The sequence below is a fragment of the Littorina saxatilis genome, linkage group LG1, assembly GCF_037325665.1.
Source record: "Littorina saxatilis isolate snail1 linkage group LG1, US_GU_Lsax_2.0, whole genome shotgun sequence".
Taxonomy (NCBI): Eukaryota; Metazoa; Mollusca; class Gastropoda; order Littorinimorpha; family Littorinidae; genus Littorina; species Littorina saxatilis.
Window position 1 is genome coordinate 54,518,759 of NC_090245.1, and position 15,944 is coordinate 54,534,702.

Consider the following 15,944-nt stretch of genomic DNA (forward strand, 5'->3'; position numbering starts at 1 on the left):
AACATATGTAACAAGTCGCGTAAGGCGAAATTACTACATTTAGTCAAGCTGTCGAACTCACGGAATGAAACTGAACGCACTGTATTTTTTTCACCAAGACAGTACAGCTTCGTCAATCCCCGCGAGAAGGAAATCGCTCACCTCCCACGTGCAAAACGCAGTGATATGCACACGCCAGAATAGCGCGGTAACGTATTGTGCTAAGCAGGAATGCGCGCTTTTCTGTATTCGTTTTAACTTTCTGAGCTTGTTTTGAATACAACCTATCATATCTATATGTTTTTGGAATCAGGAAACGATAAAGAATAAGATGAAATCATTTTTGGATCGATTTCTTAAATTTTAATCGTAAGACTAATTAATCTATTTTCGTTAATTGTGATCACATTTTAAGAGTAAACATAACATATGTATATATTTTTAGATTTAGAATGTCATGAAGAATACGATGCAATCAATTTTAAATCTGTTTGCGAAAAATCGATTTTAATGACAACTTTAATGAGCAAACTCATTAATTAATTTGTAAGCCTCCATGCTGAAATGTAATACCAAAGTCCGGGCGTCGTCGAAGATTACTTGACCAAAATTTCAACCAATTTGGTTTAAAAATGAGAGCGTGACAGTGCCCCCAACTTTCACAAAAAGCCGGATATGACGTCATCAAAGACACACACACCACACCCTCGTCTGGATTCCCCCCTCTACGTTAAAACATTTAGTCAAAACTTGACTAAATGTAAAAATCAATTTCTCCTGAATTCAAAAATATATACATATGTCATGTTTACCTCAAAAATGTGCTCAGAATGACAGAAAATAGGTAAGAAAGTACTGCGTTCGCACGCTACGCGGAGACGAGCGTGACCCGTCTCGGTCTTTAGGCAAAACAAAAAAAAGTTGTATGTTTCTGGTAACATGGTTACAAAAAATAGGGTAGGTAGGTAGGGATTTTTTGTTTTTTTTTTTTTTTTCAGGGTAGAAAATAACTATGCGGTGACGCAAAGAGACTGGACTTACTATACAATGAGAAAGACAACACATTACAAAACAAATGAGACAAATGGGATGCGGGGTTATCCCCCTTGTGTCGTCTGCCGTCTGTTACTTTCGTTTTGACGCGCTTTTTTTCTTTTTTCTTACAAATGCAATAAAAAAAAAAGTCCAGGGTTGGCGGGAAAAAACTAGGTAGGGTCGGGTGACCAGAAACATAAAACTTTTTTTTTTTGGCCTTAGGTATGTGTGGTTAGTCGAAACTATCATCTTAATGTAGTCTCGGCGATGACTGTTTTTGAGTGTTAATCTGTTACTTTAATACCGACAGCTTGACAAAATGTTTTTATATCGCTTCACGCGACTTGTTTGTCCTACTTTCGCCAGAATTTGTTTTTTAATAAGCAAGAAAGGTTAAATTATTAGAACGTTTAATTCAGGACGAAACGAAACATTCACAAGAACTTTGATATATATCGGCCTTGAAAACCGACAAACAAAAAACCAACAAAAATCGATGATGCTGTACGTGAATCAGCTTAGAATGGATGTTGATTTAAAAAAAATGGCCGTAGCAAAGTGACATAATACTTAATAATAATAATAACTGGATATTTTCAAGTGCCTAACCTATGGCTCTAGGCCCTTTACAAAAGAACATATACAGAATAGAACAATTAAATGTACAACCTACATAAGACAATTAACCATACGGACAAAAATCACCACATGTACTGTTCACACAATATTCATAATTATATGCTATACGCACTACATATACACACATACCAAGCGAACACTTTCAACAATCATGCCAACTTTGTGGGAGAGGAGTACGTGCAGAAATGGAATGAAAAAGACCTTAGGCCGGGTTGGTGTAGTATTGTGTGAAAAAGAAAGTTTTCAACTGTTGTTTGAATAGCTGAGAGAGGTGCAGTGTCTGACAGAGAAAGGAAGAGAGTTCCAGAGTGGTGGTGCACCACAACAGAAGGTTCTTGCTCCGTGCTGCTTCCTGTTGAAGCGCTCAACTTTTAATAGCCTGGTGTCAACGGATGATCTGAGTGTGCGTGATGGGGTGGATATGTGCAGGAGTTCAGAAAGGTACAGAGGGGCACTTCCTGAGAAGACCTTGAAACACAAACAAGCGACTTTGTACTTGATACGCTGTTCCACCGGCAGCCAGAAGAGTGTGTATAGCAGGGGAGTGACATGCTGTGTTTTCTTTGACCTAAAGATGATGCGGGCTGCAGCATTTTGAACAGTTTGGAGAGGTTAGATAACAAACGAAGGACATCCAATCAACAGGGCATTACAATAGTCTAAACGAGACAATATGCAGGAAGTGACAAGGGTTTTTGTGGCTTCTTCAGTGAGAAAGTGGCGGATGGAGCTGATGCGCCTAATTTCAAGGTAGGCTGCCTGACATGTTTTTGTGACATGATGTCTCATAGAAAGGTCAGAGTCAAGGTAGAACCCAAGATCTCTGGCCTTCCCTAAGAATACTGACCCTAACTGAATGGCAGATGGAAGATTGTGACTAGAAGAAGAGGCAAACAGAACTGTCAATCAATCAATCAATATGAAGCTTATATAGCGCGTATTTCGTGGGTACAGTTCTAAGCGCTTGTCGAAGGGTTGTCAACACAGGACTAACAAAGAAACTAACATCTAGTTCTACAGACGGACACGAACCCTATCACACACTAGCAAACCCTGATAAACATACAACAAACAACTGTTTAACAACTATGTACACATCAATAGCTAGGTCCAAACAAAATAATATTAAACACAAAGAAAACACCTCTCACAGAGCACAGCACAAGAATGTCTTTTGGGGCACAACACATCACGTCGAACATGAAAGCCGCAGCCAGCTACGGGAAGAACTGAGTCTTCAACCTACTCTTGAACGCGTCAAGAGAGGGGCTCTGGCGAAGCTCAAGCGGCAGGGAGTTCCAGACGGAGGGGCCCGCGGAGGGAAATGCACCGCTGACCAGCAGATGCGAGTTTCGAGCGAGGGATGTGAAGGCGGAGTGGGTCAGCAGCAGAACGAAGGGGACGGTCGGAGGGCTGGGTGTACAGGTCCAGGGAGGATTGAAGGTACTCGGGGGCAGAGTCGTTGAGACACTTGTAGACCAGAGTGGACAGTTTGTAGGAGATTCGGGTGTTGACAGGGAGCCAGTGCAAGGAGCGAAGTAGGGGGTTGATGTGGTCTCGCTTCAGTTTTTCCTTCGTTAAGTTTAAGTTTGTGTTCATTCATCCAGTCTTTTACATCAGAAAAGCAGTCTTGTAGGGAAGAGACAAGGTCATTGACCTTTTCAGGAGGAGATGCTTAATGAAGCTGTGTATTGTCTGCGAACATTTCGTGACTGAGTGCATGGTGGTTGATGATGGTGGATAGCTGTGTTGTGTACAAGACAAACAGTGCCGGACCTAAGACTGAGCCCTGTGGTACTCCATAGAGCAGAGGTGTTGTGCTAAAACGATGGTCTGCCACAAGAACAAACTGACTTCTGTATGACAGATAGGAACGGAACCAGGACAGAGCTGTGCTATTGATGCCGAAAGATTGTTCCAGACAAGAGAGTAGAAGCTAGGTTGTGGTCAATCGTATCAAACGCAGCAGAGAGGACTGGGTGGCCGAGTGGTAACGCACTTGCGCTCGGAAGCGAGAGGTTGCGAGTTCGACCCTGGGTCAGGGCGTTAGCAATTTTCTCCCCCCTTTCCTAACCTAGGTGGTGGGTTCAAGTGCTAGTCTTTCGGATGAGACGAAAAACCGAGGTCCCTTCGTGTACACTACATTGAGGTGTGCACGTTAACGATCCCACGATTGACAAAAGGGTCTTTCCTGGCAAAATTGTATAGGCATAGATAAAAATGTCCACCAAAATACCCGTGTGACTTGGAATAATAGGCCGTGAAAAGTAGGATATGCGCTGAAATGGCTGAGATCTGCTAGCCGATGTGAATGCGTGATGTATTGTGTAAAAAAATTCCATCTCACACAGCATAAATATATCCCTGCGCCTTGAATAATTATGTGCGCGATATAAATTGCATAAAATAAAAATAAGAACATAAAAAAATAAATCCCTGCGCTTAGAACTGTACCCACGGAATACGCGCGATATAAGCCTCATATTGATTGATTGATTGATGGATCTAACAGAAGAAGAGCGCTTTAGTTATAAAAGAAAGAGAACAGTAGTAGTACCTAGTAAACGCCCGGCCCCTTCTTTGGGTCACGAATTGAAGAACATATTTCCGCGGATTTGGGATTCATTATTTGTTGAGTTCCACACGCGGCATAAATCTTTCATCAGAGTAAATGGTCTCGTCGATCGATGCAAAAGACTCATAGGCTTATCTGAACAGCAATGAAAAGACACGATGAAAACCTGGGAGACTCTTCTTGGGTTGAAGAGGTCGGCTTTTGGGGAATAATCGAAAACGACATATTTGATTATGCTGTGTCCGTCTCCATCATACCAGATCACTTTTCCAGCTGGATAACTGAAATCAGTCCAAGTGAACTGACTACAATATGACATCCAGCTTCGTATTTGTTTATGATTTTTGATTCTTTGCTATAATTGCTGCCGCGGATTCTATAAACTAGATTTTGAATTGTTCTTTGCAGTTTTTGTTACAATTTTCGTTACTTTTATGAAAATGTGTATACAATTTAAAATCAAAACGGGTTCTGGGTTGCATTGTTGCTACATAGGCATTCGCGCTCACGCGAACGCGAACGAACGCATTCCTTTAGTATGTCTATGTAAATTCAGAGCTCCCCAAAGTGCGTGTCCCTGCGTCCTCTACGCACTAGAAGCCGAACACACGTACTAGAAATGTAAGGAGGGGGTCCCGGGACGCACTTAACTTTAAAAGATCGGATCCTGGGATGCACTGAATTTCCTTTCACGTGCGTACTGTAGATACGTTTTTAGACTACAACCGGCAGCTACTGTACACAGCACACTATGCGTGACCACAATGGTTTATAAGTACACTAGGATTTTTGGCTTTTGGATCCTTGGAACCCTCTAAAATTCTGCAGTGGGGGTCAATGGACCCTCTAAAAGTTGAAAGTGGGGGTCCCGGGACCCTCTGGGAGGGGCGACCGTGGGGAGCTCTGAAATGAATGACCACATGTGGCCATTCTAGTAAGGGACTGTTCTTTCACAGAGTATAGCACCTAGTAAACGCCCACCGCCTACTTTCGGGCAAAATTGGTGCATAAGGGGGGAGGACGCTGACAAGGTACTTCACGGTAATTGCCGGTCTTGTTATTATTTGTATACCGACCCGTCCACTACTCGTACAAAGACCATCCGATCGACGTTCTGTTGAATGTTTCGTTTTGCCAATAATAAAGCGTTCAATGAAGAAACCTGTCTTTTATGTATTTATTCTTTTTCTTATTTTCTTTTTTTATTCTTTTTTCCCCCTTCATTTTGAACGGTAGAAGTCACCTGTTTTTGACGTTTTTTTAGCACAGAGAAACAGGTCGACGACACTTATTTGATCGCGACAGCCGCCCTACCATTAGGCGGTGTTAAGTGACGCGTTGTTATTAAGTGTCATTCAAACCAACGGAGGTATGTCAGGGAACATACACGGGTTGATTGAAAATTCCAAAGACCGCGGTAAGGCGATTCTTGACTGTACGGTGACGGCAAAATAAATGTTTGCTGTCATGGTCAGCTGCCACGTGCTGCTCGAGCCAGGTGCTCCCCCTTTAGTGGGACTGTTCGCGGTTTTGTGAAGGTTGAAAAACTTGTCAAAGTGCATTGACCCTGTGTTGCCGCTGTTAAGTTTGTGTGTGCGTGTGTGTGTACGTGTGTGTGTGTGAATCATTCAATGTGAGAGTGTGTGTGTGTGTGTGTATGTGTGTGTGTGTGTGTGTGTATGTGTGTGTGTGTGTGCAGGGGCGGATCCAGGGGGGGTTCCGGGGTTACCGGGGGTTACCGGAAACCCCCCCTAGCCTAAAACATGGAGAGGACAAAAATGGGGAAAAAATGAGAGAGAAAAATGAAAAACTGAAGGCTCAGATTGCACCAGATTGCTCCATTTTACTTGATTTTATAAACATTTGGTGGTTCGAACGCTTCGCGCCCTCAACTAAATGCTTCGCGTCGTCGATTTGTCCCTAAAAGAAATTTGGAAACCACCCCGTAAAAATGATGTGATCCGCCCCTGGTGTGTGGGTGTGTTTTAATCTCGTCTCATCTTTTTAACTTTTCAAAAAAGTGAATTTTAAAAAGGCACGAAGTGCAAAACCTCAAACAAAACAAAAAATGTGTTCGTCTGAATGACCGACATTTTTATCTGTTAGGTGTGTTATGATTAAACACACATGTTTTTCTTCTTCCTTGTTAGTTTGTTGTCTAATGTCCGTATATGTGATATTGACGTGTGTACGTTACAGTCACGTGAATTTGTATTTTTCTTTTCTGCCCTTTTACAATTTCTAGTCGTGATTGTTTATGTTGTTTGTAAATGCTGCTGCTGCTGCTGTTTCTGGTTGTAGTTGTTGTTGTTGCGTTGATTTAAGTCCTTTAACAATAACATTGAAGCTGTAGAGTTTAAACACACACACATACACACACACATACACACACACACACACACACACACACACACACGCGCGCGCGCGCGCGCGCACGAACACGCACACACACACAATCATCCATCCGTGCCGAAACAAACAAAAGCCAAGGCATGCTTCATTTTGCGATCCTGATAGAAACCTTTCTCTGCTTCTAATCAGTAGTTGGTGTTGCTTCTAATCAGTAGTTGGTGTAACTCCGTGTAAGTTTCACCATGTCTCTTAATACTGATTCGGCATTAGGTCTTGGAAATTGTTCCAACCACTCTTTTCCCCGTTTGGTTAATGAAAGTAAAAGTTGAGTTCTGTTCGTGTTGTGATGAGCGCTTCAGGAGAGATGAGGCTCTATCAGGGAAATGCGTTTGGCATCTTTGGCTGACGATGTGATGGGGACTTCTTAGGCCTCCTCCTCACCCTCCTCCTCGTCGAACTCGCCCTCCTCCTCGGCGGTGGCGTCCTGGTACTGCTGGTACTCAGAGACCAGATCGTTCATGTTGGACTCAGCCTCAGTGAACTCCATCTCGTCCATGCCCTCACCAGTATACCTGTTACACAGAGACAGAGGAGAACGTGTTAAAGCAGAGATCGTGTGGATGGGAAGGTTGCTTTATTTTACGGGTACAAATCTTTAACCCAAACAATTAATGCCTGCAACGAAAACGGCTACCGGTCTAACTTTGGATGGCATTTGGCTTGGGCTGTTTTTCCCCAAGCAAATGTCATGTAATCAAGTAATCATTTTGAATGAACTGAAATGACGACTCGAGTCCATGTTCTCTTACAAACTAAAGATTTATTTTTGCAGTTACTCTAATTGGTTTGATACAGGTTTATTCCTCGGAAATATTGAATCAAGTTATGAAATGACGACTCGATTCCATGTTCTCAAACAAGTTAAACTAGTCCAAATTGACCATTTTCTTTCGTCCTCAGCAACGTACCAATGGAGGAAAGCCTTGCGGCGGAACATAGCGGTGAACTGCTCGGAGATACGCTTGAACAGCTCCTGGATGGCGGTGGAGTTACCGATGAAGGTGGCGGACATCTTCAGGCCACGGGGAGGGATGTCGCAGACGGCGGTCTTGACGTTGTTGGGGATCCATTCAACGAAGTAGCTGCTGTTCTTGTTCTGCACGTTCAGCATCTGCTCGTCGACCTGTGTGTGGGGAGAGGAAGAGGAGAGAAACAAGGTCAGTAGTCTGCGTTGAAAGTGCATGTGAAATGTGTAAGACGTGAGTCAATTGGCAGGAAAAGGCCCAAGTCGAGGAGGTTAAAGGAAACTTACTATCTGTTACACTACACCTTAGCTCTTTCGAAAGCGCAAAGAAGTCCTTGTAGCCAGGCCCTTGTCAGAATTTAAAAAAAGAACCGCACACTTGAACAGCTTATAAGACTTGCCAATTCCCAATGTAAGCTTCTTCTTGGGCCACTGTGTGGCTTATATCACAGAAGCGCAAGCAAACAAAACCTAATTCACACACAAACAAAGGACTTTCGGAATTCACTATCAAAACAATTCAGGTAACCCCAAGCAAGTCAAACTTAGCCTGCTCACCTCCTTCATGGACATGCGTCCACGGAACATGGCGGCGACGGTGAGGTAACGGCCGTGACGGGGGTCGCAGGCGGCCATCATGTTCTTGGCGTCGAACATCTGCTGGGTCAGCTCGGGCACCGTCAGGGCACGGTACTGCTGGGAGCCGCGGGAGGTGAGGGGAGCGAAGCCGGGCATGAAGAAGTGGAGACGGGGGAAGGGCACCATGTTGACAGCCAGCTTGCGCAGATCAGCGTTCAGCTGGCCTGTGGACGGAGGATGAGGATGTAGGAAGGTTTCATTGTTGGTGACAAGAAACAGAGTCAAACTGTAGTTTTAAGGCTGTCCTTAATTCAGGCGGAAGTTGACTTCGTGATGTTTTTTACCAAATAATTCACCTCAACTCGAGAAAATAAAGCACATAATAAGGCGACTCGAAGAAAGGAAGTAACAAGCAAAGGGATGGCCAATGAGCAAAGACATTAAAGAAGGGGCGAAGAAAAAGTACCGGTAAAACTTTCAGAAGGATGACCCCCCCCCCCCCTCCGTCCACTCTCTCTCTCTCTCTCTCTCTCTCTCTCTCTCTCTCTCTCTCTCTCTCTCTTTTCTACTCTCTCTCTCCCACCTCCCCCTTCTCTCTCTCTATTAAGTGATAACAGACGAGTCCCACTTTCACGCGATAGACCAGCAAAACACCAAAAGCACTGAATGCCCAGACACCTACCGGGGAAGCGCAGGCAGGTGGTGACACCGGACATGGTGGCGGAGACCAGATGGTTCAGGTCACCGTAGGTGGGGGTGGTCAGCTTGAGGGTACGGAAGCAGATGTCGTACAGAGCCTCGTTGTCGATGCAGTAGGTCTCGTCTGTGTTCTCAACCAGCTGGTGCACGGACAGGGTGGCGTTGTAGGGCTCGACCACGGTGTCGGATACCTGTGGGTAACATAGGCGGGCGGCGGTGAAAGTTAAACGTACGGTAAAACTTCTGTTTGAAGACCTTCACAAATCTGAAGAAATTAGGTATTATAATGGAGGGGGATCTTAAAATAGAGGTAAATGTACAAACTTAATGAAGAACAAATCCCTGGAAACAAGGTCTTTAAACCGAGGAGGTCTTGAAACCGAGAGGGTCTTGAAACAGAGGGGGTCTTGAAACAGAGGGGGTCTTGAAACAGAGGGGGTCTTGAAACAGAGGGGGTCTTGAAACAGGGGTCTTGAAACAGGGGGGGTCTTGAAACAGAGGGGGTCTTGAAACAGAGGTTTGACTGTATTAACATAAACATTTCCCAAATCAATCGATCAATCAATCAATCCATCTATCAATCAACCAATCAATCAATATATTAACCAGTCAATCAATCAAACAACCAATCAATCAACCAATCAATCAATCAATCAACCAACCAATCAAGCAACCAATCAACCAACCAATCACTCCACACGTACCTTGGGGGAGGGCACGACCGAGAAGGTGTTCATGATTCTGTCGGGGTACTCCTCGCGGATCTTGGAGATCAGGAGTGTGCCCATGCCGGAGCCGGTGCCGCCTCCCAGGGAGTGCGTCAGCTGGAAGCCCTGCAGGCAGTCGCAGCTCTCAGCCTCCTTGCGCACAACATCCAGAACGGAGTCGACCTGTAGGCAGAGAGAAGGAGAGAATGGTCAGAGATCAGGATTTCAACCAGTCAAATCTACAGATAACATCTTGAACTAGTGCTCTACATCATTTGTTTAAAATGTTCATTCAAAACAAAAATAAAACACAAGACCAACCAGTTCAGGTAAGTTCTTTATCAAATGTTCGTCAGCATGGCGCTGACTTCATCAGGATGGTAAAGTCAAGTCTACATTTATGGTGACAGGATTTTGTCTGAGGGTCACCTCCCCAACAGGACTTTGTTATCTTATCCTTCCACTTATATCTTGTCATTGTGAAAGCCACGGTCAGAGCTCTTGATTTCAACCAGTCAAGTCTACAGGTAGCATCTTTAAACAGCGCTCTGTCTCATATGTTTAAGATGTTCAGTCAAGTCTACATTTATGGTGACAGGTTTTTGTCTGAGGGTCACCTCCCCCACATGACTATAATTATATTATCGTCTCCTTATTCTTGTCCTTCTGAAAGTATTGGTTTATCATGGAAAATTGTAATGCGGTCTTCCAACCCAACCATTGATTAAAAATACAACAGCCATTTCACATCAGCGTCCACTTTAATAGCAAGAGGAGAGATCACTCACGAGCTCAGCGCCCTCTGTGTAGTGGCCCTTGGCCCAGTTGTTTCCGGCGCCAGACTGTCCGAAGACGAAGTTGTCGGGACGGAAGATCTGTCCGAAGGGGCCGGAGCGGACGGAGTCCATGGTGCCGGGCTCCAAGTCCACGAGGACGGCACGGGGCACGTATTTGCCGCCTGGAACATGGATAAGTAAAACTTACAAGTGTACTGCTGACGGGTATGCGGATGGCCATTACGAGGTAATTAAAGGTTAGCTCGGGGGTACGTGTTTACCGTCTGATAAAGAAAGTAGAGGTAGAATTGGCACTGATTACATGTTTTAACATAGAGGGGGAATCGAGACGAGGGTCGTGGTGTATGTGTGTGTGTGTTTCATCGCAAAGTCGGTCAGTTCTTGAAGGTGGCCACGTTAAAGCCATCTAATTCTTAGCGGTGGGCTCGTTGTAATAGTATGCCCTGTCAGAGTCATCCAAATCATACCACTGGCCTCATTTTTACATTTAGTCAAGTTATGACTAAATGTTTTAACATCGAGGGGGGAATCGAGACGAGGGTCGTGGTGTATGTGTGTGTGTATGTGTGTGTGTGTGTGTGTGTGTGCGTGTGCGTGTGTGTGTGTGCGTGTAGAGCGATTCAGACCAAACTACTGGACCGATCTTTATGAAATTTGACATGAAAGTTTCTGGGAATGATATCCCTATATGTTTTTTTCATTTTTTTGATAAATGTCTTTGATGACGTCATATCCGGCTTTTCGTGAAAGTTGAGGCGGCACTGTCACGCCCTCATTTTCAACCAAATTGGTTGAAATTTTGATAAAGTATTGTTCGACGAAGCCCGGACTTCGGTATTGCATTTCAGCGTGGTGGCTTAAAAATTAATTAATGACTTTGGTCATTAAAAATCTGAAAACTGTCAAAACATATTTCTTTTATAAAACGATCCAAATTTACGTTCATCTTATTCTCCATCATTTGCTGATTTCAAAAACATATAAATATGTTATATTTGGATTAAAAACAAGCTCTGAAAATTAAATATATAAAAATTATTATCAAAATTAAATTTTCGAAATCAATTTAAAAACACTTTCATCTTATTCCTTGTCGGTTCCTGATTCCAAAAACATATAGATATGATATGTTTGGATTAAAAACACGCTCAGAAAGTTAAAACGAAGAGAGGTACAGAAAAGCGTGCTATCGTTCTCAGCGCAACTACTACCCCGCTCTTCTTGTCAATTTCACTGCCTTTGCCGTGAGCGGTGGACTGACGATGTTACGAGTATACGGTCTTGCTGCGTTGCATTGCGTTTAGTTTCATTCTGTGAGTTCGACAGCTACTTGACTAAATGTTGTATTTTCGCCTTACGCGACTTGTTACTTGATACCCTCATTTGCGTGCAATTCTATAATTCATCAGAGTGCTTTATTTCTGACCGTCGGCCTCATTGTAGTGATATGCCCTGTCAGAGTCAAACCCTGGGCCTCATTGTAGTGATATGCCCTGTCAGAGTCAAACCCTGGGCCTCATTGTAGTGATATGCCCTGTCAGAGTCAAACCCTGGGCCTCATTGTAGTGATATGCCCTGTCAGAGTCAAACCCTGGGCCTCATTCTTGCAGGATAACTTCATGTGCGTGCAAATCTATATTTCAGAGTGCTTCATTTCTTACCGGTAGCCTCATTGTAGTAGACGTTGATGCGCTCCAACTGCAGGTCGGAGTCACCGTGGTATGTGCCGGTGGGGTCAATGCCGTGCTCGTCGGAGATCACTTCCCAGAACTGTAACCATGACAACAACATCATCGTCAGAACATTTTTGTATCATTATTTTTATTTGTTCTCTAAATTACCTGAAGTCGGGGTAACACCCGGGAACACGCCCCTAATGGTTTAACCGTGATGGCTTTAAACATGTGTCGTCACCGTCAGCACACGTATCCATTATGTTTCTACACGCCTTGTTATGGTCATTGTGACATTGCAACATGATGAGTATGTCTTCAGTACACGTATCGACTACGTATCAATACGCATTGGCATGGCATTGACATTTATTGATATGACAGTTTGTGACATAGTACTTTGGTGAGTATGTCAGCAAGTTCACGTTTCGACTATGTCTATGTATCGACTGTGTCTAATGACACATTGACATGAAAATGTGTGACATAGTAACCCGATGAGTAGCCTGTGTGCGAGGACAAATGTTTGTCAATATTTGACATAGTACTGCCGTGCCTGTCGCATTGTTGGTTGTGGCAACAAAGTATACCGTGTCGGGAAGTGCAATTTATTATTCTGTCATTGGCCTTGTTACTAATGATTAGCCTACATAATTATCAGAACGGCAACAATTGTGTTGAAAGGTCAAAAATGTGACTCGAGAAAGGAGACAGTAAGCATTCGATCCTACGCTGCTTGCCCCCCCCCCCCCCCCCTCTCTCTCTCTCTCTCTTCTCTCTCTCTCTCTCTCTCTCCTCTCTCTCTATGTCTCTCTCTCTCTCTCTCTCTCTATGTTCCTCTCTCTCTCTCTCTCTCTCTCTCTCTCTCTCTCTCTCTCTCTCTCTCTCTCTCTCTCTCTCTCTCTCTCTCTCTCTTTCTCTTTCACACACCGGCGTTGTCTTCGCTTGACACAATAGGCTCTTGTTGTACTCCAAAGTTTCTTCAAGTCTCAACAAGTTCTGCAGGCATATTTATTGATCCATAAAGTGTTCTCGCCAATTCCTTTAGCTTACTAAGGCTTGTTGACCTCGGGTGAGGAAGGTCAGTTCATTATGCTAATGTGTGCCTATAACGTGCCATTCTTACCTACTTATTCATACCATGATATTCATAAACCCTATTCATGCACCAGTGTCACCGGCAGCAGTTACAGTGTAGGCGAAAGAACACTTTTCATTTGGTTTGGGTACATTTTGTGCTTCCGCCGCCGCCACCCCCCCCCCCCCCTCCCCCCCCCCCTTCCCTCTCTCCCCACCTCAACCAAAACCTATTCCAAAGCTCGCAAACATGCACGTACAATTTTCTAGTCATTTGACATATCACTGCCCCTTCTCGTATTTGCTAATGTCACAAAGGTTGTACGCTTTGAAGTGAAAAATCTCCAATAGATATGTGGTGGAAAGGATTGACTGAATGTTTGTTTGGCGGTCTTGGGTCTTTGTTACGTGACACGCCCACAATAGTCCTCAGAGATATGCAATCGATTTGCCGCGAACACACACTGAGAACTAAGAACCAGGTTCGATCTTCGCGTTGACATGTTCGAAGGCCTTAGAAACTCCACTTTCGTGTGTGATTTTAAAGGCACAGTAAGCCTCCCGTAAACCATCACAGATACGGTCAGGCTTTTACACACAGTACAAACACCCTTTCATTTAAACACTCACCGATTGAGAACATCCTAGGTGTCCTCCGTAAAGAGCGAACAATTTTCAAAGAATTTATTTTTGCGTGGTTTATCTTACCCCTGAGCCATCGTGAACCCGTGTGATCCAGTTTCCCTTTTTCACAATGTAGTCGTCAGTTAGTCATTTGAATGCGACTCGATGTCAGCTTATCTACAATAGCACGTTTTTATGCACGAAACAAACGGCTGTGGTTCACAAGAACTCTAGCGATGGCTTTTGACTGTTGAGAGGAACGGCGATATGCATAAACCGTCGTCTGCTACGACCCTTGCGTGACCCTGCTTCCGGGCTTTTCTTTTTTCAAACTTTCACAACTTCGAATTGTACTGATCTTGTCTTGATGAAAAAAGAATTCTTTTATGATTAAAGAATGTTTGTGTAACAAGCTGTCAATTTATTATTTAGATTTTAAAAGTTAGGTCTAGCGCAAAAACGCACCACGGTCCAAAAACATTCTGATAATCATCGATCCACGGCTATGGCCAGTTTACATCGATAGAATGAGACCCGAAGGGAAGTAACTCATTTTTGACCTGAGTTCAGGATGGGTCCAAAAAGTGTTCGAGACAATCTGCAAAATTAATTCTTTAAAAATTGCTCGCTCTTTACGTAGGGCACCAAGGATGTTCCCGTTTGGTGAGCGTTCAAATGGAAGGGTGTTTGTACTGTGTGTAAAAGCCTGACAGTATCTGTGATGGTTTACGGGAGGCTTTCTGTCCGGGCGTGATTTCAGGTATTGAATATTCATAACAGCCGTCCAGCACCAAAACGAGGCGCCATTGTTGTAGAGGAGCAAGTCCACGAAAATAAATTCTTTGAAAATTTCTCACGCTCGACAGAAAGCAGCCAGAATGTTCCCGTTCGGTGAGCGTTCAAATGGAAGTATGCTTGTTCTGTATGTAGACGCTCGGGGAGCTCTGTGATCTGATGGTTTACGGGAGGCTTACTGTGCCTTTAACACTTCTTTGGTGTTAAACTCATATGAGCTTACCGTTTGTTCTTAAGCGGCTTTTTTGAAAGTAGGGCTGGAGACAAATGAGAGATCTTACATATTTAGGGAATGTTTCACAATGAATTTTCTGGATGGCAAAGTTAAACGAATGAAAAGAGCGTCTATGCCCATGACTTTTCAAATGTTGTTTTAAAAGATCGCATAACAGATTAATGCAAGTGTCCACACAACGGTCAAAGAAAGAATAATACGTCGTTCGATCTTGTTCCCCTGCACTGTGTGCTGCTAATGTTGATGTGTCGTGAACCCGGTCATGTTTCAAATCAAGTATTGTTTTCAGTTTTACCTTGTGCTTACTTTTCCCAAGCATTATTTATGAGTGAAATGCATTTCAACGGAGCTCACAATGAATCATAGATTTGTAGGTAATTAAAAGCAAATAAGAAATCATGAACCAGACAATGGAAAACACTTAAGATAAAAGAGCCTGTAGTGTGCTCGGACGAAAATGACTGTTGAAAATGTAAACAAAATAAAGCGTCACTAGCATACCTAAAACAAATGTTATTTGTCAAATATCATCTATTTGAAAGTGGAAACAAACCCCGTAAAAAGACTGATTTGAAACACTGTTAAACATTTCAAGGTGACATTGAACTGAACGATATTGTGATTCGCTTTCTGGCTATCTTTCTTTTCCTCCTTTTTTTCTAAACTGAACACAATTTTAACATGTGAATTATTTTGCATTAATTTGCACAAATTAAAAAAAAATAAGCCCGATCTTTTACCTTGGCGCCGATCTGGTTGCCGCACTGGCCAGCCTGCATGTGGACGATTTCGCGCATGGTTGTGTGTTGGGGAGGGCTGCTACCGCACAGAGGGTGCAAAATAAATAAGTCGGGTAGAGAGTGGTCGTTGAATCTCGAGACCCGCACCACCCCCTTATATACGGGTGGATCGGATCGCAAGGGCGGTCGAGAAGGCAGCTACAAGTCGTCGCCAAAACAACAGGTTGCCTAAACTAAGGGTGCAGAAGGAAACGCGTCATGGCAGTAGAGGGCTGACAGAACCGCTTAACCGGATCACGAGCCGATCAAACACGCTTGGTCGACTTGGCGGGACTGGCTCAGTAGCGTTTAGCCTGCTTAAACCCGTGCTAATCACCCACCTGTTGCAACTGCCCTGTTATAGGCCAAGAAAAA

At 43.8% G+C, this 15,944-nt stretch overlaps 1 protein-coding gene across 1 annotated transcript; it reads right to left on the reverse strand.

Moving 5' to 3' along the window:
- Positions 1 to 6,724: 6,724 nt before the first annotated feature.
- LOC138974109 (tubulin beta chain) lies at positions 6,725 to 15,688 on the reverse strand. The gene is made up of 8 exons (XM_070346807.1): positions 15,531 to 15,688; positions 12,048 to 12,156; positions 10,378 to 10,547; positions 9,587 to 9,772; positions 8,866 to 9,073; positions 8,163 to 8,407; positions 7,549 to 7,763; positions 6,725 to 7,152 (listed from the first exon to the last, which is right to left on the reverse strand). Exons 1-8 carry the CDS (start codon positions 15,585 to 15,587, stop codon positions 7,005 to 7,007), a joined length of 1,338 nt encoding a protein of 445 aa, XP_070202908.1. The 5' UTR covers positions 15,588 to 15,688; the 3' UTR covers positions 6,725 to 7,004.
- Positions 15,689 to 15,944: the final 256 nt, after the last annotated feature.

Coding starts and splice junctions, on each gene's coding strand:
- LOC138974109 (XM_070346807.1), bottom strand. CDS start 15,587: ATGCGCGAAATCGTCCACATGCAGGCTGGCCAGTGCGGCAACCAGATC. Junction 8,408..8,865: donor CACCTGCCTGCGCTTCCCCG/GTAGGTGTCTGG, acceptor CTCCGTCCACAG/GCCAGCTGAACGCTGATCTG. Junction 7,153..7,548: donor CGCAAGGCTTTCCTCCATTG/GTACGTTGCTGA, acceptor TCTGTGTAACAG/GTATACTGGTGAGGGCATGG.